General features: G+C 43.9%; 1 protein-coding gene and 1 long non-coding RNA gene across 2 annotated transcripts; one reads left to right on the top strand and one right to left on the bottom strand.

Annotated features, from left to right (window-relative positions):
- Positions 1-2: 2 nt before the first annotated feature.
- Positions 3-19786, bottom strand: LOC148405396 (uncharacterized). The gene is made up of 4 exons (XR_015864281.1): positions 19584-19786; positions 15375-15514; positions 9791-9942; positions 3-146 (listed from the first exon to the last, which is right to left on the bottom strand). It is a non-coding gene; the product is annotated as an uncharacterized LOC148405396 (long non-coding RNA).
- hgfa (hepatocyte growth factor a) lies at positions 7052-24097 on the top strand. Its single transcript, XM_088406948.1, has 18 exons — positions 7052-7224; positions 10467-10629; positions 10716-10828; positions 11222-11336; positions 14000-14142; positions 14219-14339; positions 14423-14541; positions 16194-16365; positions 16531-16664; positions 17420-17513; positions 18913-19052; positions 21195-21224; positions 21305-21437; positions 21518-21592; positions 21770-21907; positions 21994-22100; positions 22173-22306; positions 22940-24097. The coding sequence occupies exons 1-18, from the start codon at positions 7161-7163 to the stop codon at positions 23114-23116; spliced, it is 2172 nt and encodes a 723-aa protein (XP_088263074.1). The 5' UTR covers positions 7052-7160; the 3' UTR covers positions 23117-24097.
- Positions 24098-24394: the final 297 nt, after the last annotated feature.

Raw genomic sequence — 24394 nt, 5'->3', positions numbered from 1 at the left:
GCCGTCATGCATTTTTTTTCCCACATGGCTCTTGACGGTCACTGGCTTTTGCGCACAAAAATTTACGCCGGTGTCTCCTCTGGCTGGTCGATCAAACCGCCGTGGATGCTAATCATTAGCGACGTCCCTTTTGCACCTGAATGCAGCTGCGGTTGCCCAAAAAATAGAAAACAGGGTGTCAGTTTCCACTTTTATGGCGCACGTTAAAAACGGAGCGACATGCTGCGAATAGAAAAAAATACAATCACAGGGGCGTTTTAAAAGTGGCCAATTACCACGTCTTATGATGAAATAGTAGTCATTTTTTGTCTTGGTAGCAGCTGGTGAATGACTGCTTGGAGACCAATCATTGTGCAATTACATCATATTACACAAATAGAAAAAAAAAACAGAAGAAAATGACCAAAATTGTTCAAAATACAACACATGGCTTAAATAAATGTTTGCTAGGTTTTCCATTTCTGTAAATCAACCAGAATGTTTTTATTCTTAGGGTGTATTGGCTCATCACACTTTGGAATTTTTGTGACCATCTGGGTGAAATTTCAGCTCCCTTTTATCTTCTTTCAATGCTTTCCCTTTGATGTGAAATTAGGCATTTGATTATTTGTTTTGGCGGTGTTTTTTTTTTCTTCCTTACAACAAAAAGTCCTCTGCTATTGTCAAGTGTTGCTCGTGTGTAATGAGCTTAGTGAAAAAAACTTCACTGCAGGCAATTCTTTGGCTCACCCTCAAAAGCCAATCACAAGTGGGGTAATAAATATCTCGTGATAGTCTCGCGCCCTGAGGGGGTTGTCCCCTTTTTTTTTTTAACGTCAAGCAGAGATTGCTATGTTTGGAATAAATTTTATCGCTGCAACAAGCTCACTCAAAAGGTTCTGCTGCCCGAGGCTCTCGGGGTGTCCTCCGTCCTTATCTTATTGTTTTCGTCTCCGATTACCACGAATGGGGGCAGGAGTGGGGCAAATGTAAAAGTTTGGCATTCCAGGTAGCCCCGAGAACTTCTTGACTTGTTTTTTTTGTCAATTATTGCTTTAGTGACTCGGCGGCTGCATGCTGATCGTAATCGTTGCAAGGTTTTGCTGCTCTTTTCCACAAAGTTTTGGAACATCTTAGTCCAAAGCTAAAATACTGATCCCCATATTTTTTAGTATCCTAATCCCATGACTTCATGAATCGATGCAAAACTGAGTGTGTGGCTGAAAATGAACAGGAAGTAGTCTGTTTTATTTTGAAATCCATCACAGGCCTCTTCCTTTTTTTGCGAGCGTTTCAAAGTTGCGCATGTGCTACAACAACAAAGTCATCAACTCGCCTAACTATCTGTTGACACGACACCTGCGTCTGGGCGCACAGCTGCAAAAACCAAGTACCATCAAACACTTTTCTTCCATGTCTTAAATATCCTTAAATAGCTTCGCGAGAGATGAACATGTAAAGTGACTCACTTGGAAACCAACAGTTGATACGCTTGCCAAGTACCTTCGCGTAACATCTCGGCTCTATTTTGGATGGGACCAGAGCGCGAATCACCCGAAGCTCGCCAAACGGGCAGACAGCGGAGTCGTTATTATTATTTTCACTGGACTACGTTTCGGCAGCTGCTCGGGCGTAGGTGCGCCGCCGAGGTCAAACGTTGGTCCGGCGTCATTTAGATGAAACCCGAGTCTGTTCCGAGCCACCGGCGTTTCAAAGCCGCAGGAAATCTATTAGCACCTGGCGGGACTCCCTCGTCCACCCCCGGTGTGGACGTTCACCTCCCCGTGCCCCGCCCCGGTCCATAAAAGCACGCAAAACTGCCGCACTCCCGCTGTGACACCAAATCCAGGCGATTCCAGTGCGTGCGTGTGCACACGTGGAGCTAGTTAGCGGCAAACAAGTTGCCAGACTAGCAGCTGCTCGGCTAAAAAAAAAAAAAAAAACAGACCCGGCCGCACGGACGGTAGGCGACTCCGGGTTAGATCAGGCTGGAGGCCGGTGCCCCCGTGACCGTTTTTATCTCATGAATGCCAGCACGAATATGAGGCCAAAAGAAACGGAAGAATCCATCTTTTTATATGAGCCGGCCAGCGGCGTGTTTGCTTAAGCGCTGGATTTCACATCAACAATCCTCAGGGCAACTTTTTTTGCGGGACGCTCTGCCAAACTTCCTTCAAAGTCCATTTGTCTTATTTTGTTCTCAGAGTATTCCCGACTTGTCGCTGCCTTGAGAAAAGTCCCCTGCGCTTGATTGAGTCTGGCAAGCCGGAGGGTCAGGGGCAGTTTACGCTGGCCCTCGTGTTGCCTGACATCTTCGGAGTCATTGGGAGATAAAGTACGTGTCCGCTCACCAATCAGTTTTGTTCAGGAAGTGAACTTTGTCAGCAGGTTTCCAAGCGAGTAAGGAAGAGTAAATCCCGATCTGGCTTCAGGAGCCAGAGTAGGCCGTTTTGCGCTAAAAACCTTGCGAGGAAGGATTTCTTCGGCGCCCTTCACAAGTTCTGAAATGGAAGCTCCCAAACTATCCGAGAACTATCTAAGTGACCGTGAAGGTTTCCTCCTTCCATGCTGCAGAAAATCACCTGGTCTACCAGCGAGGGCCTTCAGGGGGGGTTTTTTGTCCCATGCAGATCATTTGGATTTTCATTTCATGTTCATCCAAACATTGTGAAACATACAAAGTCATCCCTCAACTCCACTTTGTACTCAAGTTGCTCACGGCGCCGTAAAATCCACGCAAAACCCCAAAGAGGAGGTCTTGGCAACCCATCGTTGAATTCTGAAGTCCCCCCCCCCCTGCCCCCGGCTGATGACTTCTGAGACTTTTCTTGCTCTCCACCAACTTTGGCCAACATGTTGCATGCATCACTTCTTATTTCGTGCATTCCTGACGGCCACATGCCTCGGCGGCGTTTTATCTCACCCCGACAAGCTTTATTGAAATCCCAGACCGGGGGCAGAGATCACCTGGCTCTCATACTCCTCTCTTTTTCCAAACATGGATTTACACTATCAGGAACTTCATGACTGACTTTGGATGAGCGACTAACGCCTCCCAGAGGATGCGCTATAACATATACAGTAAGGTTTGTTGCTTCGAGCTCCGGCCCGCCGCAGGATTTATGCGGTTCTTCGGAACGCATCCCCGTTACAGGTGATCTGCCGTTCGGCGTGCGATCAAACCCTCCGCTCGGATCGTCTTCTCCTGAAACGGAACCCGCCATCTGTCAAAGATTATCGTCCAGTCGAAACACTGAACGGGTTAGCGTGGAAACGTGCAAAGAGCGCCGCTTATCTTCTACCTGCGAAAAGTGGGATTATTTGAGTCAGCTGTTTGGGCGGTCGCCGGTCGCACTCTGCCGGCTCGCTCATGCGACCTAATTGGATTTATGTGCGGGAATGTTTTCCAAAGCCGCACTTGTGAAATACATCCACATCTGCTGCCCATTAGCGGTGGACATAACACACAACAGAGAGAGGAAAGCCCCCGACGCCTTGATTCATTGGAGCGCGCCTCGGCTTTTATTGCGGCCGAGGAAAACGGCGTTAGGCCTTATCTCCCGCTCCTCGCTGCGGTCGTCTTTCTACCTGCGCTCTTAACTCTTTGGGTGCCGAGCAATGTTTGAAAAGGCAACTGCTAAGCGGTTCGGCCGAGCCATACGTTTTTCAGACCAGTACCCCTTAACCGGAATCAACATAACTCGCGACATGACGTCGAAAAGAAATAACTTCATTATTAATAAATATTTGTCCGCAGAAAAATATTAGTGTTCTCTTTTGGGATTACGGTAGAGCTCTCGTCACAAAATTAAATCATTAAGGCAATTATCAAGAAATATTTGGCCACAGTTATCGACAAAGTGTCAGACCTGTCAATGCAATAAAATACAATTTTTTTTGTTATTTCAGGCAATTTGATGCACTTTGTCATTTTTGTTTTAGACAAAGCTGTAACACGTATAAATGCTGTAATTTTTTTAAATTTATATTGCTTTTGTGAACATAAAATAAATAAAATAACAATAATAATAAAAAAAACAGCATGTGTATATAACTACATTACACTTGATTGGCATATAATAAAGAGGAGCGCTGGCCACGAGTGTCATCTATCCATTCATTAAAAATAAAAGTATTTGACATGACGAAAACTTCCGTCAATGGCACCAAAGGATTTAATACGGAACATCTCTGCTTCCGTTTTCCTCGCATCCAACTTCTTTTCCATCTGCCGCCGCGCCCTGACGTCCCCGCGTTTGGTGGCGCCCCGTCCCGCCGCTCCGCCCGAACGCTCGTTTGTCTCCGTCAACAGGACGTCCATCTCTTCCAATATGGCTCCCCGATGACGTGATGTCCTCCTGTTTAATCCCTTCTGCGGGCACCGGGAGAATCGAAAAAAAAAAAAAAAACGCCTGGCCCCTCATCTGTCATCTACAATGGAAACGGCGCCCTCCTAATTGGGGGGGGGGGGGGGGGGGGGTAAGGGTGGAGGTTGTTATTCTAGTGTTGGGGGGTCAGAGGTGAAAAGGGGGAGATCACACCGGTGATTAGCCTCCTTCATGTGCAAGAGTGCGGGGCAACGAGGCGAGTGCAGGGTGTTTACCGGCCAGCTGGGGTGTAAAATAATGAGATGAGTAAAATCCTGTTCGGCTGCTGTTAATGCCGACACCTCGGGTCAAATGTGACGACTCCCCAACGAGGCGGAGTCTCCATCATCTGAGGAAAACTTGTTATCTCTACAAGAGGCGTTCAAAGGATGATACTCTTTGCAGTTTTGTTTAGTCTTGTTAAGGCTTTTAATCGTTGGTATGCAGGGGCAGGGGGGGGGGGCCTGTCCTTCAAGATACAATCTTTATTCCTGTACCCCAGTGCTGTACCCCCCCCCCACTCAACGTGCTGACTATAAATAAGATTGTTACCTAAACGTGTATCCTTTTTAACATTAACAAGCAATGTAAATCAACTTTTAAAGATTTATTTTATTTACAGCATTTATATGGGTTACAGCTTAGTCTGAGACTGAAAAAAAGTGCATAAAAGTGTCTGAAACTAAAAAAAACGATGACAAATTGTATTTTATTGCATTTTTTTTTGCCTTGGGGTCATCCACGCCCCCCTGACAAATAAATTGGTTGAATAGATTGCTGTAGTCATGAAAACTTTCACAATTGAGAACAAAATAAAATGAAGTTCGCGCACATATTTTGTATTAACTCATTAAATGCCAGGGATGTATTTTGGCTTTTTTATTTTTTTTGCAGTCAGGCGCCCCACTTTGAGAACCGCTGCCCTAAAGCCTCCAACTGCCGTACTTCTCACTGGGAGTAATCAACCCAAAACCAGGATAAGAATCTTTGAAATTGTCGCTCAGGATGACGGCAAATTAGCGCAAAGTCATCAGGGGGTTTCTGCCTCAAAACGGACTTGTTAACCTAGCGCTTAACCCTACCAAGTACATTGGGAATGACTGACAATTTGGAGTCCGGGGGGTGGGGGGTCTGGAGTGGGACCACAGTCGATGGAAGCTAATACTCCCCCTGCTTGGGTGTGTTTGGAAAGAAATCGCTCCGGCCCGCGGCACCCCCCCAAAGGATGCATAATCAGGCCTCAAGACTTAACGTTGGTAAGGGGGGCTAGCTGTAGTTCAAAGGGTGGCAAAAAAGATTTTTGCGTGTCTGGATTTCTTCTGGAGGCTGATTGACAGGGGTGATGCGAGCCTGCCTCTACACCTGCCGGTACTTTCCGACACACGTGCTGACCAAAAGGCGGCCCGGCTGAAATGACCCGCGCACGTCCTAATGAGAGCATCTGGCATTTACCTCCAACCTGTTCCTCCGCCGCGTTAGTCTTTCTCTTGCTCTCCGGAGGGCCCTTAGGCTGGCGGCCGTTAACGGTTCCACTGTGGATTTCCTGTCAAGTTCGGGTGAGGGCCCAACAAAAGTCCAGTATGCTGGTACCTGAACTGGATCGCTTTCAGCTGCCCTGCCTAAGAACATGCTACGCTTGCCTTATATTAGCCCACCAGGATGTTCGCCGATCTTTGAGATATTTTTATACGCTTATAATCATCCCCTTGTTCCTATGATACATTCGGGTGGTTTTATTGACATTGTGATGGCTCTAAACCGGGTAAAAATCCCCAAACTTTAGGCTTACAGTGATTGATTGGAAGTGAAAGTTTGTTTTTTGAGCACTTCCTGCTTATGTGCTTTGGTACCTGAAGGCGTTTTGCAACTGGCTGAGGATCGCGGCGGCCGGCGCCAAGTGATCTTTGGCACGGGCCGCCAAGAATCCCATCTGTTTTTCCGCGGCAGCCAAAGTGAGGCAACGGGGACGAACGCACGCGGTATCCTGCTCTTACAATTATCCCGTTTTTATTTTTTTTTTTACAATCCGCTTTTAACAAAATATATCAACAAGTAACACTTTCCGGTAAATTTGTGTTTCATCTGGCTTGTAAATCAAAAAAAAGAAAGTGAGGAGTACCTTTCCAAGAGGCATCCGTCATATTTGTACGCATAATTAGTTTCGCAAAAAGTAAAAGGACTTCTTCACTCGAAAGAGATCAACTCGAGAATAGAAAGGTGGGAATTTCACAGAGCGGCGAAGGAATAACCTAGCAGCGTTCTCCTGCTCCGACTACACTTATAAAGCTCTTTATGACAAATTGTCATTAGGTGCGCAGCAGGTGACTCCGCCAGCCCGCCTGAAGGGCAAAACAGAGTGAACGGGTAATGTGACAGCCACTAACTTAGCGTTAAAAATGTTAGCAAGACTCAATCTTAGGGGAATTGTATGAAAACCTGATGTTTATAGTACCTTAGATTGCAAAACTGAATTTGTTAATGCCACAATGTTTTCTTGATTATTTTTCTAATTAAAAAACACAAATAATATATGAACAGCTGTATTTTCCGTACGTTCGTGTGTTTTATTTTGATAGTCAAAACCGGAAGTGTTTCGGGCCAGGATTCATTTCAGTGAATTGACGCGCTCTAGCATGAGTAGAAAAAGTCCACTGAAGTGGGCGGGTTGAACCGAGGACGCGCGTGGACTCTACCAGCGAGTTTTTGAGCGGACGTCGGCCACGCAGGACGTCACATAGAAGCATCCCGAAGTGCGTGCGTCTCACTCGGCGCAACAAGCTGCCCGGGCACTCGCATATTCCGGTCAAGTCCACCATGAGGACGCACGTATGGATTTACCAGGCAATGGTGTGCGCGCTGCTCAGCATGCTGGATGCAGGTAAGACGTGATGATGCCGAACCTTCCGTAACTTTAAGCTCGATTCCCCACGCGTGTTTTCAGAATTGCATGCGCGGATAAAATATTTGAAAAGGTGCAGAAAGTATTAAATCGACGTCTTTTCTAACGGAGTTCTGTCTTGATTAACGCACAAATGGAGCGTGACGTTTAATGCGACTTTTAAAGAGTGAGAAGTTGTTTTGGCAGGATTTAAAAAAGAAAGATTAGTGGAAAGTGGTCCTCCCCATCGACAGCCTTTCTTATTTCCTTTATTTATCATTGAATCGCGCAGCCAGCATAGTTTTATTGCAGCACTCAGTAATACTTTATAACGCGTGAGGATGCTGGCATCAAGTCAGTGCTTCTCAATTATTTTTGCAAAACCCTCCCGAGGAAATAGAAAACATTTCTCGCCACCCCTCTCGACTGTAAATAAGATTATTATCTCTAAAAAAATTATAAGTATACCTAAGTTGTATGCTTGTTAACATTAACATAAAAATAGCAATATAAATCAACTTTTGGTTAACTACTTTTTACAGCGTTTATATAGGTTACAGGTTAGTCTAAAACCAGTAATTCTCAAGTATAATTTGCCAAGGCCCCCCAGGAAAGAGAAAACCTTTTTGTGCCACCCTCAACAACTGTTAGTTTTACAGTGTTAATACGGGTTACACCTTAGTCTAAAACTGAAAAAAAAAAGATGAAAACTATTTTATTGCATTACACTTCACATAACAAAAACAAAGTCTTTCCCTGGGGTCATATGCGCCCCCCAGAGGGGCCGCCCCATTATTTGAGAAGCAACAGTCTGAAGCTGTAAAAAAAGTGCATCAGCTCCTGAAATTAAAAAAAAAAAAATGCCAATCCTTATTTTATTGCGATTACACTTCACATGGCAGAAACAAAAGCTTTTTTCCCAGGGGTCATCCGCACCCCTCAAAGGGGGTACGCCCCACGATTATGAAGAACTCTCCTCTTGTCTACTGTCAAGCCCATGCCAAAGCAACAGGTGGCGCTGTAACTTGTAACCAAGATTGTTTCAGCCAATCAAAAGTCTTTAGAAAGTCATTTTTGGAAAATCACAATGGGGAAATTTTGTACTGACTTTTTAGACTTTTTTTTCACGTGGAAAATACGTAATGGTAAAACTCGATTTTTTTTTTTTCCCTTCGCTTGTCTATCACTAACATTAAAAATGCATTCAATATGTCACTGTGGCTGCCCCTCAAACTTGAAGATTTAATGCTCTCCTAAATCCCGCAGGAATGGAATCATAATTGATATCATTGATAACAGCTGTATCTGTCCCACCATTTATTGGCCCCGACACGGCCCACCCTCAACGATCCGCGCCATTTGTCCACAGCCAAGAGCAGGTTAGGCCTTTGCCGAGTGTGAGGAAGAGCCCTAAGTGAAATCTAATTGGCTAGACATGAGGGCTGCAACAACACTATGATGAGTGCCAGATGTGCTGCACTCCGGCCCCAACATTAATAGAAAAAAAAAAAAAAAAACAATTCCGAGCTTCTTTGCTACCACCGCTCGTGTCGCTTGTAAAGTGAAACGAGCGTAAGTTGTAACCGAAGGCCGATTCTGTTCAAGGTGGGGCTTTATCCCCCCCCCCCCCGGCAGGTGGAAACTGACTCGGGAGGATTTGGGTTTTAAATGATGGCATTGTCCTCCATGTGAACCCCTCACGTTGTCTTTGCGCCGCTTCTTTTCATGCAGTTCTCGGCGAGCAATGGCAATGTTTCAATTTTCTTGTCACTTTTACGGCGTTTACCCGTGCCATGTCTCTTCGCAAGATTTTACGAGGGAATATATCACGCTAAGTACTATAATAGCTTCCAAATTGACTCCTTCTCACATTAACAAAGTATTTCGTTCCAAAAACGTCACGTTTGAAAGCGTTGGGGACCGTCTTTTTTTTCCCGGCATTTGTCAGCACGAAAAATTACAATTTAAAAAAAAATGTGAAGTTTGTCGAGGTATTTCAGCATAAAATTGCAAAGTTTGTCGTAATTTTAAAGCCTTTTTGGCACAAAATGCACTTTTCAAAAACTAGCAAGGTTTTTAGCTCTAAACTACGTTCGAGTGATAACGGTTTTCTGCAAGAATACCATTTTTTTTCATCATAATTTGAAAGCGTTAAGACAGAGTATGCATGAGTATCAAAGTATTTTGTTCCATTTGAAAGCGTTTGGGCCAATAATTGCAAATGTTTGTCGTAATTTTAAGGCCTTTTTGGCAGAAAAAAATGACTTTTCAAAAACTAGCAATGTGTTTTGCTGAAAATTAATGTTTCTGTTTACATTGACAGTTCCCAGAAAATATCGATATTATTTAGTTATCATTAACATTTTATGGTGTGATTTTTATTGTTTTTTTTCCGTAAAAACATACTCTGTATGTGTGGAACCTTTGGAGTTAAATTGTGTCAAAGTCATATTGTGCAGAAAACACATCTTTTCACCAAAAAAAATCAAATTTTCTACTTTTGTCCAAAATATCACTCAATTTTCAAACAGTGAATACTAAAGAACAGAATAAGATAAGATCTTACTTTTTTCTTCAAGGTAAAGAATGGAATCCAATCCTTCATAGTCATGTCCACATAGTCATTCAATAAATTATGCCGTTGGCCTTGAAAGATGCGTCAAAATGCTCAAAATCAGCTGGTACTCTACTGGTTGCATTTTCAGACAACGCTTGGCACTGAAAGAGTGAAAAAAAACAAACTTGTATAAATGTACTTAATTCTGCGAAATAGCAAAAAGTTATTTTACACCAATGGGCTGGAAGTCGGATTACGATTTTCCTCGAATTTGTCTCAGATTTTTCTCACATTTCTCACATGTTTATTTTTCGAACTCTGTATGTGGTGATGAGGAAACTTTGGATTGAAGTAGTTCCGCCAGCTAGCGCTTTTTTGCTCATAAAGTTACTTTACGCCAAAAATATGTTGTTCTTTCCGTTGACAGTTCCCAGAAAACGTGGATATTGTGTACAAAATATGAACTTTTTACGTTTAAGGTGTGGTTTTGGTTTGTTTTGTAAAAACGTGCAAATTTGTCTTGAATGGGGCTGGAGGAAAAACATAATAATGCACGAACCCTTGCATTATTCCGATTTTTCTTGATTTTTCTCCGACAAAATGTCTATTTTTGAACTCTGCATGCGGGGAAACTTTGGAGTTAAATTGTCCCTCCAGCTAGCAGTTTTTTTTTTTTGCTCACTAGGTGACTGTCGAAAGAGCCGCCAGTCGTTGCAGCGCTACGAAAAGTCTGAAAATCACCTGCTTGTCTGCGCCGAATGCCCGCAGTCGCCCGTGGTGCGCAACAGTCGCTCGCAGGAACACTGTGCCCGCAAGTGCAAGAAGGTCAAGAAGCACTTCAACTGCAGGTGACAATCCGGGACTCCTTATAATTGTGGTTTTGCATTTTTCTTTAAATCGGGCGCTCATCTGAAAATGTCTTCCTGTTTCGCAGGGCTTTCAATTTCCACAAACACAACAGGAAATGCCACTTGCTCCCCTTCGACCGCTTCAGTCACGGCGCGCAAAAGCAGGCCGGCGCCAACTTCACGCTGTACGAGAAGAAAGGTAAACAATTTGTCCTGTCCGGCGTTATTCATGACTATTTGCGCTTTGGAGAACTCTCGAGGGGTCGTAGAAGTCCCATGTTGACACAACAAACGTTTTTGAAAAGGCCACTCGCAGATGACGCGTAAACAAGCCCGTAAAGAATCTTTGTTTACAGTCGTAGCGCCGTGCAGCCTGTGGAATCTAGCACTCCAGAATTTGCGGAAACTCCCCCTTACCCGCCGCTCCCGTGACATTTAACGAACCCCGGAGAAATGTTTTGGGCATAACAAAAAGATACAGCGATCGACCAAATATGGACGGCGGAAAAATATGATTGGAAAATCATCCGATTCATAAAAATAATGCGACGTCAACTGACATTTTCAAGTGGGTTTTCTTCACTCTGCTCAGATTACATAAGGGAGTGTATCATGGGACCCAAGGACAACTACAGAGGGAGGAGGTCTTGGACTAAGTCGAACATAACGTGTCAAGCCTGGTCTGATAATAACATCAATGAACACACGTAAGTTCTCTCTTTTTATACCTTTTAAAACCGGGGTGTCAAACTCCTTTCAGCTCGCCGGCCGCATGGAGGAAAATCTATTCCAAGTGACCACTGGTTAAATATTTATATAACTTGAAAACAATTATGATAATGATCTTATCTTGCTATAGCTTCTTTGTTAGCTCACTACAGGTTCATTTGTTTTTAATGGACTTATGTAATGGTGTTTTTGTCTTTCTGTCTTCAGAACTTAGACACGACGTAGACTAGCTGGCTAATGCTAACATTCACGAGATTAATCCGTCCCGCGGTTGTATATCGTTTGAACCTCTTTGTAAACTCTCTTGCCATCTGATGTACGCTTAAGTTTTTTACGTGAAAGATGTCCCAGTGCCAACTTCTCATTAGTAGTATTCATTCTCCGCGAGCCGCAGGGAGACAGCGTTTTGAAGTGCTCCGTAAATAAAAATGGCATTAAAAAATTTTGTTAGCTGAACCCACAAACCCGTGGATACGTTCCCATCATTGAGGCGTAAATTCTTGCTTCGTCAGCGATCCCTCCAGATGATAATCAGATGCGATCCTTCCGAATTTGACGGGATTTAGTGCCGCCGAGAGCGACCTAAGCTTCCACGTCAACAATCACATTTATGCGTGATCAAACGCGACGCCAAACAGGGGTGATTTGCCGCAAGGTTTCCAACCAGGAATGTCCTTTAGACCTCAGGAATTGAACCGTGACGTCTGAGGAAGTGCCTATTGACGCCCGGCGCTACACGGAGGGTGAAATATTTCTGTCTGTGTTCATAACGCTGGTCGTAACTCAGGAAATTCACATGGACACCAGGTGGTCAGTTCCTAAAAATTGCCCCTCCTGTTATGTTGCGATTTGAAAGTGAATTATAAATGTCGTTTTTATCATTTATACATTTCAAAAACTTGCAAATAAATGTGTCCCTAACGACCAACGGTATGTTTTAAATACACGTATGGTTATCATGAAATGATACACTTCTCTGGAGGCTGCCATGTTTGTTATAGCTAGACAATGGTACACACTGTCCCTTTAAGAATAATTTATTTTGTCAGAATCCGCCTGCATTTCAACGCCGTTTTCTAGCTACGACAAGCCTGGAATGCAACTTATTCAAATTTAGTCTCGGGCTTCATTTTTTTTTCTTCGCCGTTTACCTACTCGCAAGCTTTTTTACATTCGTCCCGCAAGGTAAACATGCTAGCGTTTCAAAAATGTGTCAGAGCAGCTACAAGCTAAAACCCATTCATCGATCTTCTTCAATGTCATTCTCAGCTGTCATTTTCAAAGTCACAACTTGTTTTACTACTCGAGAGGTCTGACTTTATGGAGTATACTCTACGACGGGTCGTAAATATTACCCGTAGTCGCTTTCGCAGGCGTGCGTTGCTTCGGTTGTACCTTGCCAATGTGTTCAAAGTAAGTATGTGTGCGTAGCACCGTAGCGTATGCAGAATGTGAACCCACTCTGGCTGCGAGATGAATTGAAAGAATAACTGGCTAACATCTGTTAGCGCAACATCATTACGGCTAACTTACACTTAGTGCGGCAGCCTTTTATGGACTCGCCACATGCAACTTGTTTTGCGTGGGGTACCGTGTACTACCTTGTAATACAATTTATTATATTCTGGAGTATGACATAAATACATTGACATTATGAAGACGTTTAACACGTAGCAGATGTTTTGGGTTCTGGTGCCGCGTCGCTAAGCAGGGGTGAAATTTTACTGGATTTTTCTTTTTTTCAGAGCGTGTCTCCTTGTTCTGGGTTGAATGATGTCGGGCATTAGTGCCGGAGCTTTATGTAAGCCCCGGAGCATGAAAGGGGAGGGGGAGCGGGGTTAGACTAAAGTCCCCCAGGAGAAGTGTCGTCGCTGAGGGTAGAGTGTTCGGACAAGCTGCTGACAGCCTGGAAAAACCCACTGAGCTTTTTTTTTTTTGCAATAGAAGTTCATGGTCAGTACGGATCATCGGGATATCCCGATTTCCACACCTTGTGGATGTAAAACGGTGTTCCTGAAGTTTGGTTCTGGTTCCTGCTAGTTTACGGTGGCTTGACCGCGCTCGGTCGTCAGAGAGGGGATTACATTTGAGGTCGCATGCAAAAAAAGTGCAATCAAGGTCACTGAGGCTGAGCTAGCTGCAGTTGTTCCTGGCCCGTTTAAGCTCCTTCACACGTCCGGAGAAGGTGCATCCATGATTTATTTGGCATTTTTGGATTGGTTAAAAGCTCAAAGATATCCGATGTTTCCTTGAAACATAAATAGCCCAGCGTGACATCCAAGCTTGGCCGTTGCTCTTACTTCCACTACGCTCAGTTAACTGACGCGGGGATTACATTTAAGGGCACACGTACATGCGTGTCACGGTGGGTGATCAATCACATCACGTTCTACGTCAGGCTCCTTCACACATGAGAGAGCAGCAACAAGGTAGTGCTCATTATACCCAGGTGTATCAATGACTGATTTTGCATATGATCACAACACTTTTTAATCTTCTCGCTGGGACTTTCATGCAAATGAGCTTTCGATTTATTTTGCTAGGTAGCGAGACCGGAACACCCTCGCATATACACCCCCCCAGTGGCTCCCTGAGATTTATTTTTGAATCTTAGAATCTCTTGTCTACTTCCCTGTCGTAGGTTTTATCCTGATAGGTACCCGACGCAGGACTTGAGGGAGAACTTCTGCCGGAATCCCAACAACGACCCCGGTGGCCCGTGGTGTTATACCACCGATCCCAACGTGCGGGCGGAGGAGTGTGGCGTGCCACAGTGTTCGGAGGGTAAGACACCAAATGAAAAGTGATACGGGCTTGTGTTTTACTCATAAATACACGTGCGGTTCAATGGCGTCGACAGAAGTCTGCATGACGTGCAATGGTGAGGAATACCGGGGTAAAGTTGATCAAACCGAAAGTGGCAAAGAATGCCAGCGATGGGACTCCACCAGACCCCACAAGCACACCTTCCAGCCCAAAAAGTAAGTCCGCAAACTAAAATAAAATCCAGTCACTGTTTAGTTTGGCGGTTTTTATAACCTCTGCCATCTATCTCCGGGTCAAGATACAAAGACAAAGGCTTGGCAGACAACTACTGCCGCAACCCGGATAATCGCCTTCGTCCGTGGTGCTACACCATGGATCCGAAGACTCCCTGGGAGTACTGCAACATCACCATGTGTGGTAAGGGCTGCACTTACTGCCAGTCCTCCTCCATACTTAGTCGACATTCGTCTTGGCCGGTTTTAGGTCTGCAAATAGTTGCTGTTAGGAAGCTATTAGGAGATCAGGGAGCGCTAATGGCAACGGGCAGACTACGGTTTTGGGTTTCGTGGATTGATGGCGACGGAAGGAATTGCAGATTTTTTGCTGGTTTTGGCTGTTTAACTGGAGTTAGTTTGATGTTGCGTAAAGATCGATTAATCCTAAAAGCACACGTCTAATTAATTTGCTTTTTTACGACTTTGCTAGTATGCTAGCTGGCGGAGTGTCATAAAAGCGACCACGCTACATTTTCTTTGTTTTTGATAGCAAGTCATATTGTTGATTAGACAATTGGTTAATGCCATTACAAATCGGCTAGTTTGTGCGATTAGGTAAAAACTGCCTAACGTATATTTGAAGTTGTGCATCAGCTTAGTTACCTCCAGCTATTTTTATTAGACATTTTTATTTTGCCGTTGTGCTTAATTTATCAATGATTAATGTTGACGTCTTTGAAATAACACCAACAAAAGATTTTGAAATGGTTTTTGGCATATATGATCTGGTATCACATTGACCTTATAATGAGCCCGTGGAGTCGTGGGAACCTTCGGAACACAAAGAGCTAAAGGATTCCTCTGAATTAGTTTCAGTGAAATATGCTTACACACAAAAGGCGAGCATCCTTCTTTGTTTCTGTCCACATGCATTGACTTTACAGTGCGGCTAATGATTTACAGACAGGGTGGGGCGTCATGTCCAGATGTGTGTATCCCACAATGGCGGCTCTCGCGTAGATAAAAACCACTGACCTGTGCTGCTGCCTGGCATGCGTTACATCAAGAATCTTTTTTTTCTTCCCCAAACACGACCTCGCCTCCTCCATCTTCTCCCATCTCATCTGTCAAAGGCTAAAGAAACACAGACAGAAATCCAGGGGGAAGGATTCCACCTGAATGCGTTTAGGATCACTTGGTTGTCAGGATGCTCTCAAAGCAGTGATTCCCACACTGGGAAGATTTAAATTGTCTGATGTAATAAATTCAACATTTATCAGTTTTCACAATTTCCTTTATGAGATTTACTATTTAATCGGAAAAGTCCACTTTTCAGCCTTGCTTCTGGAAAGGATAAACATGTTTTTCTGTGGATATACTGTATTTGTTAGAGTGGAAATCCCCCAAATCAAATTGAATGTTGCAAAAACATTTTTCACCGTTTTGCACTTGTAGATTTCGAGGACCTCCTTAGGGGTTAAATGACGTCTCGTTATCGTGGATTCCCCAGCGAGGAAGAATGTCTTGCTACTGAAATGATAACAGTGGCCACACTGCGTTCTAAACATATGCAACAGCATTGGCTCAAACTTCCCAAAACATGATGAATATTTGATATGCAACGTACTGATAGAAGGACTTTGTGTAAGGTGTTTTTGTTGCGGGTGTCCCAGTGTGGAAGAATGTGAGGCGTCTGTGAGTGTTATGAATAAACAGTAAGCTTCCTATCTGAACAGTGGGGGTGGGAACGAGGGGGTCTGCTACTGTTTTTGATCATCTGTCTGCAGGTTAAACATGGCACATTCTTGCAAGGATTAATATCTTCCTCCTCGTTTTGTTTTTTTTTTTTTCAAGAATCCGACTCCAGCGAGGATCCAGATGTGAACGCGACGACGTGGTGCGTCCGCGGAAAGGGTCGGGAGTACCGCGGCACCATGAACGTAACTCCAGAGGGGGTGATGTGTCAGCGCTGGGACTCGCAGTTTCCCCACCGACACTCCTTTCTTCCAGACAACTTCAAATGCAAGTGAGTAATGCTTCCTCGCCGACATCTTGGATTCAGCTAAGTCTCTGGCTCTCAGAGGGTTTCTTTTTCCCTGACTGTTCCAATGCCAGAAATAAAAAAAAGTTAGCCTTCTTGTTTTTGAAACCATAAACTGTCCTGGTTTGTGTTTGCACATGCGCCTCCCAGGGACCTGCGCGACAATTTCTGTCGTAACCCGGACGGGTCCGAGTACCCGTGGTGCTTCACCAGTGAGCCCAACCAACGCAGAGCAAACTGCACGCACATCCCCAGGTGTGACGCCCAGGCCGCCAAGAAGAACGGTAAAGCTCTCTGGCGTGAGACAAGCATGTGGGCACGCTTACAACATGTCGTGTTGATATGTGTGAGCAATCTAAAGCTTTCCACACTTATGACCGGAACATGAGATTATTGTATCAGCAATTGAACACAAAACGATACACGGTGATACTGCTTGACTTCCAGGTTTAAATACTTTCCTCCATATGGGCCGCAGCAATCAAATATTTTAGAATCTCACTATCCTCGGGGTATTTATCTGCGCTTGCTTTTGGGACAAAGCGTTCTAACTAGCAGGTAAGCTAGCTAAATCGGCTAAAGTCGAATCATTGTGTTTGCGATATGCTGTTTTGATACAATACTTTAACTAGCAGTTAAGCTCGCTACGTCGGATAAAATGGAATCATTGTGTTGGCGACGTGCTGTTTTGGTTGCCTTAGCATCTCATTTTTTTGCTAATTTCCCTGCATTCATGAATGCAACCTAAAAGGGTTGCCTTTTCCCATAAGGCCCTTAACAACACACTTAGAGTGCGCCGTCACTTCCCATGTTTGTTTGCTTTCTGTTGAAGCAGACCACACATGTTCCGATTCCATTTGAATGTTTTATTGCCTTTGAAACCCCTCGGCGGACTTTTAAAAAAGGTTAACAGCACGCCTCGCAAGTTACGCCGCGCACTCGACGCTCGCTGATTGCAATTAGGCGTCTTAAGAGAAAGTCCGATTGCCGCCCCTTGGGAACTGTTCTTAAACTAACAAAGGATCTTGTTCTTCTCTAGAGTGCTACGAAGACAACGGGGAGGCGTACAGGGGGACATTAGCCGTGACTCGCTCCGGGATTCCTTGCGCCAACTGGTCCCTTCACATCAACAGGTAAGAAAAAGTTTTGTTCGGATTAAAAATATTCATTGATTCATCGTCACATGACACTAGCATGAGCATCGCATTATTTTCGTGTGACTAATACCAGAACTTTCCCTCATTGGCGATGTTTATTATAATGTAGAATAAAACGTACATTAATTTTATTTTGGTAATGTTATTAGTATTAGTATTAGTATTAGCAAAATCTTTTTTTCACAAACATTTGATTTCCAGTTTTTTTCACCTCACAATATTTTAAGAAATTACAATAGTTTTGTGTGGAAGAAACAGGAGGATGGCTGAAGCTATGCAAGCGACAGGCGAAGAAAATGTCGATTTTATCATTTTTAAAATCGTTCATAACAAAATTCAAATTATTCTCATGAACTTGATATATTGCCCAGGCCTACCATGCATTAATGCTGTGTAACACTTAAAAAATATGACTACAATTTAATTTTTTCCTCCAGTAAGCTGAAAAGTGATGTGCTCGATTTCCGATCACATGATCAGAATCAGGACCCAACAAACCAGGCTAGCGGTGTGTCCCTCATGTGTCTCTAAATCTATTGCTTATTTCGGAGCCAACGTAAGTCGCGAAACACTGGGAACGTTTCCTCGGCGAAAGGGGGAACATTCTTCACCGTTAACCGATGAGTGTTTGTTGACAAGCGGACTTTTTCATCTATGTGAAAATCCCTGTCATATGAATGGAGCTAAGCCGTGAAAACAAACAGCAAAAAAAAAAAATTAACACATTGAGAAGTCAGGGGTTCATCAGGGGTCGCTGCCAAGCCCAATTATTATTTCTGACGCTTCCATGTTGGTATGTCTTAATTGAAAAGCCAAAATGGCACGGGAAGACGGACATGTTCCAGAGCAGACCCCTGACCTACGGGAAGCGCTTAGCGCGGGGAGCAGATCAAAGCCAATCAGCTCCCCTCGCCAGCTAGTCTAGCCCGGCTTGAGGTGAGGGGTCGTCCCAGGAAGAAAAAAACGCCACGGCTTGTTTAACATTCTCCCGGGAAGTGAAATTATTTTCACCTCTTGACAAATTGCTGCGCTTCCGTAAGCATTCGTGCGTGTGTTGGTCCCATCCACTAATGGCTTTTCAGGGATCCGCGAGAGCAGGATTTGAGCGCTCCTTGAATGGGAATTCCTCCAAGTGTGCGCCGTGGAGGATGTGGCTCCTGGCGGTCTGAGAGTGCATACTTTCAAAGTCCCAAGAGCACTGTTGGCCAAACGCGCCGTTTCCTTCTACGGGTGCGCCGCAGTCGTTGAAATTCGACTTTCGTGCCCTGCGGTGGCCACTTACCATGCAGTGTGTGTGTGTGTGTGTGTGTTGTGATATCCACTGTTTGCCAAATAACAAACAGAACATGAGCATCTATATTTGTGTGTTTTACAGCGGGGATTCTCACTCTACACTATCCCATGTAGGGCTGGACAAGAACTACTGCCGGAATCCGGACGGAGACAAACATGGCCCCTGGTGCTTCACCGACCCGAACACTCGCCTGGCTTGGGACTACTGCAAACTGAAGCGCTGTGAGTCACTAACTTTGCAGCGCAGCTCAATCTCCATTGATGTAAATTAAACGTTTTCTGATTTATAAATTGTACGTGTTCTAATAAAGTTATTCAATAGTGATGGGGTAAGATCTTGTGAAATTAGAACATCACAAGATTTCAAAATATTACAGGCAACCCTACTCGTATCTTTGAATGTTCGTAAGTAGGTCGTTGTTCATATATAGAGTAACGTCCATAAAGTGTACCGTACTGTGAATTTTATTGAACAAAAAAAAAGATCTAATACTGTAGTTCATAAGTACAGCGGGCCCCCGTGTTAGGAGTTCAATCCGTTCCGCGATTGGGCTCGTAAGGCGAATTCAGGCGAGCAATACAAACCTATGTTAACTAGCTAATGAGTTTAGCACCCCGGTTAAAAACATCAAAATTGTACATACATATTAAAAATTGGTACCAAAATAGTATAGTAAGTGCTACGTTTGTATAATATACATGTACACAATCAGAAAACATCATAAATAAAACATTTAGAAAGGATTTGTTTACCTCTGAGTGCAGCTTGTTATGCCCTAATAAGGGTTCTCGCCAGCTTCGTTTCCATACAAATCATCTTCTTACGTCTCTCTTTTACATCACTTGCAATCTTGGGACCCATGGCAAGTTCTAATTAAGCAGTAAAATAGACTAAATATACGGTTTAGACTAAATATACGGTTTTGTAACCACTCACGATAGAACAAAGTTTTACCGTTCCGCCATTTTGAAACGAGTGAGGCCGACCAATAGGAGACCACCGTCTCCGTGAGGACGCCGACCAATAGCAGACCAGCATTGTAGTGACGCATTGCGTGGAGGTATTGACAGGAAATAAGTGCAATTACCTAAAAACGCCTGCAGGTGGAGTCAAAACAACACAAATACAGCCGCTAAGCAGGGGAAAAAACAATAAAGAGGGGACGCAAAAACTCATGAAACGTGAAAAAATGTGAGCCAGGGACACTGTAACACGGAGGTCCACTGTACTGTTATTAGCAGGAAAAAATAAATACAAACTAGATAATGCAATTCCTGATGAAATTGCATGTGCGGCAGTGAGGTTATTTTTGCAGGCAAAATATGAAAGCAGTCTTCCCCTGCTGTCTCATGTTTGTTGATGGTTGACTTGCTCTGCAATCTGTAACGCCTTGGCATGCTTGCATTATTTTCTTGTCACTTTGACACACCGCATGACCGTAACCTTCACCGTATCGCGCTCATGTCAGCTTGGAAAGCTTGTCCGCCTTAGCAACAGTAACTAAGGGAAAGTTCAGTGATGTCATTGGGCCTCGTTAGGACGGGCGTCCGTGGGAACTCTCCAGCAAGGGACGGCTTTACGTTTTTGGTGCACAAATCCGCATTTTGGCCTTGGCGCCAAGCGTTTCATGTGCGCTCGGCTACCAAACAGCACACAAGCCTTCTGTTGCCCGGATTGGTTTGGGAATGTGAGGAATGTGCGGAAAATAACCCTGCAAGCAGGTGTCGGGCGTATTTGGGACACTTTTTTGGAACCTGGGTAATTATTTGAGAAAGTAGATACGGATAGTTGACGATGTAACAAGTAGCTTCTTCTGGGAAAGCGGAAGTTCTGCTTGTGTTTGCCATGCATAAAGTTCTGCCAGCCTCACGATGTTTACAGTGCGCTAGCCAAGTACACTGTCCGCACACTGCCAAGAATGCGAACAATGTAGCGCGCAACACAGTCCGACCGCCGGAGTTAACGCCTCCGAGCCGCAGATGCGCTTGATAATATCAACCGTCGTCTCGGAGAAGTAATAATTTTCCTATCACGGCTGCCACAGTAAATTTAAACGGAAATGAAATGAAATGTTTCTATCAGTCAAGAGTGTCAGTCGTGAATTTTTTGTTTACGAACTGACGCAGTGGAAGAAGCAATCTGCAAAGGGCGCAATGTATTCACGCCCAACTGGTTTGCTGGAGTAATAAAATGGAGTTCAAAATAAGCACTTCTGCCATTCATCTTTATGATGCGGATGATGCTTCATAATGACTTTAATTTCAATGCTTTGCAGCATTAATAGCTTACTGTTAGGTCCTTCTAAATATTTGACTGCGACTGTATATTTCAAAATTCATTTCATTTTTCCCGCTCTTCTTCAGGTGATTCCACATCATCCACACCTCCGAATGGTAAGTGTCGCTTTCTACCCTCTTTCCACTTCCTTTCGCGACACAATTTGCGAGGCTGACTTTTAGATCGTGACTTCCAGCGACGGAATCGCCACCCGGTCCGGCCCCGACCGTCTCTAAGGTGTCCTGTTTCGTCCACATCACCACCCGCATCGTCGGGGGCCACCAAGTGCGAGGAGCAGATGGCAGCTGGGTTGTCAGCATCCAGAGAGAGTGAGATGCTCTTGGATGTTTTGTTTTTTTTGGGAAAAGTTACAAAACATCTCACGTTGTTTTTATCGCCGTTGTTCTAGAAAGATCCATTTGTGTGGAGGATCTTTGATCAGAGAAGATTGGGTGTTGACGGACCAGCAATGCTTCACGTCATGGTACGTTACTGTCGATATGTGGTCGAAAATAAATCAATTCAAAATGAAAATACATATAAAATCATACTTCAAGTACTTGATTTGATACTTTTGTGACTTTTTTGCGGTTTAGTAGTTCATCCATCATTTCTTAATGGTTTAAATCAAATTCTTTCGTTTTCGAACGCGTTTTGGCAGCGTGCCCGACCTGAGGGAGTACAGCGTGCAGGTGGGCCTGCGTCACCTGAACGAGTCGTGGCGTCACCCCAGGCTTGGAATTTCTCGCCTTATCTGCGGGCCGGAGGGCTCCAACCTGGTCATGCTGAAACTGGCCGAGTGAGTTGCCAACATTCCTCCCGGCGGCGCGCCAACCGCTCCGTTTTCGATCGGCGTGACATGACTGTGATCGATACGCGTTACAGCGCTGCGCCCGTTTCCGAAGGCGCCGCCACCATCCATCTTCCCGTCAACGAGTGCAACATCGCGGAGGGCACCAATTGCACCATGTACGGATGGGGTGAAACCAAAGGTAGCTAGTTTTGTATTTTGCTTTCACTCGTTTGAAAAAAAAAGCCTTTCTGTAAGCGCCGTGCTTCCGTAGATCGGGAACGGGACCAGGCGCTGAACGCCGTGACCATGCCCATGGTGGACGACGACAAGTGCTCCCGGATCAAGGGCGACGCCGGAGACAGAAGGATATGCGCCGGGGGGAAGAGAGGAGAAGGCGTGTGCGACGTAAGGAACTTTAACTTGCATGTTGCTAGGCAGATTTCAGGAATTCACACCAATCATTATTTCATAATGCTCCAAAGCAGACACCTGAACTTAAAGGGGCCGTAACACGATATTTAAGTGCTTTCCACAATGGCGATTAAATTTCTTATTAAATATGAGTGTTATGGTACTGATCGTTCTGACAAGGAAGTAAAATGGCTCATTTGCACAACCTTGCAGCTCAAGTGGAGAGCCGAGCCACGAAACCGCAACAATAAATAAGCTAAAGTCAATTTTATGTTTGTTAGCTCTATGGTGTGAAGTTTTGGTGGAAAATGCGATTGAAGCGTGTAAAAATGAAAAGTGCATGACCGCAGTAAAAATCGGTGCAAAAATTACTGCCTCACCAGTACACAAGTTGGCATGTTAATGCATTATAAAAATACATCAAAAACTGTAACAAATAAACATCGCGGGTGGTGATGGCGTATTACATTACAGTCTTGGCGCTTACTCTAGTTTGAGCTCATGCGGATTGCTTCCTGTGTGATGTCATTCAACAAAGCTTTGGTATTCTAAACGTTTCCCAACATGAGCCGTTTGTAAGTAAAGGTAAAAACAGGCTAAAATGGCAGTTTTCTTTGCTTTGTCCAGAAAGACAACGGCGGTCCGCTGGTGTGCCGGGAAGAGGAGCGGCGAGTGGTGATGGGCGTGAGCATCCAGCGCACCAAGTGCGCGTCGTCCCGGCCGGCGCTTTTCGTTAACGTGGCGTTCTACTCGCAGTGGATTTACAAAGTGTTCAAGCTTTACCCCACCCCTGACACGAACTGACAGAGCGGGGCTGGCAAAATCTCCCTTTCAAAGAAGGATGTGTTTTTTCAGGGAATTTCCACTATGCAAATGAAGATTGTGTGAAGCCAATCGCGACTAAGAACGGTCTCCTGGAATTTACTTGAATAACTCATACGGTGGCCCGTAGAGGACAAGGAAGTTCAGCGGGCGATGGGATGCTGCTTTGGAGCTCCAAGGTATGGCGTTAATGCGAGAGCGAGCGGCGGCCCTCGCCAAGGCAAACACGCCACGGCTTTTTGGAGGGAAGCGCCGCGGCCCCTGGTGGGCCGTGTGCGCTCACTCGGATATTTTTCATGTACATAGCGGGACGGATTTTAGGAGGCAAATTTATGGGTCTCATAGATCCCGCTTCCCCTTCCCATCCGTGTTTTTTTTTCTTCACCACTAATGATGTTTGATGTATTTAAAAGACAGAGGTAGCTTTGGCTGTATTTATTGTCGACTGTGGTCCAAATGGTTTTGGAATTAATTAAGACCATATGAGCACAAAAAAAAAAGAATCCGCAGCCTGATGGGTTGATGGATAAATGAAGATGTTCTTGGTTTTGGACTGTTTGCTTCACAGCATCTGGACCAGAGGAAAGAAGTCCAATTTTCATATGGAGAATTTGAAGAAATTGAGTTGAACATGTCAGCTATGCAAAAAGGAATTCACAGACTTTAATTTTTTTTTTAAAACAATTAGGGCCGACCTTTTATGGGGCCGAAATATTTAATTGTCTGATATCAGCTCTTTAAAAATTTCAGAAAGGGACCAATATTTTGCTTTTTTTTTTTTTAAACATACTGTATTAACACATTCCAGCAAAAGACAGAGAGAATCACATTTAAACAAAACAAAAAAAAAATGTATTTAAGTATAAATGGATATGTGTATGTATATTTGTATATACCTGAATGTAGGTATATGTAAAATATGCAAAAATATGTTACATTTTTTATATACATACACACACACACACACACATTATATATATATATATATATATATATATATATATATATATATATATATATATATATATATATATATATATATATATATATATATATATATATATATATATATATATATATATATATATATATATATATATATATATTATGCTGTCGAATATTGGAATTCGCCTAAAAAAATTGATTATCTGTCGGGCCCTAATCAATTTCCTCAGATGACTGTGACTCAATCGGAATATGAAACCCATTTTTTTCTTTTCTATATATTTTTTACTAATCTTATTTATCATTGTAAATATC

This window comes from Hippichthys cyanospilos, chromosome 22, assembly GCF_059441005.1.
Source record: "Hippichthys cyanospilos isolate Australia breed blue-spotted pipefish chromosome 22, RoL_Hcya_1.0, whole genome shotgun sequence".
Classification (NCBI taxonomy): domain Eukaryota; kingdom Metazoa; phylum Chordata; class Actinopteri; order Syngnathiformes; family Syngnathidae; genus Hippichthys; species Hippichthys cyanospilos.
The sequence above is the reverse complement of the archived record's forward strand: the minus strand, read 5'-3'. Positions and strand labels throughout refer to the sequence as shown.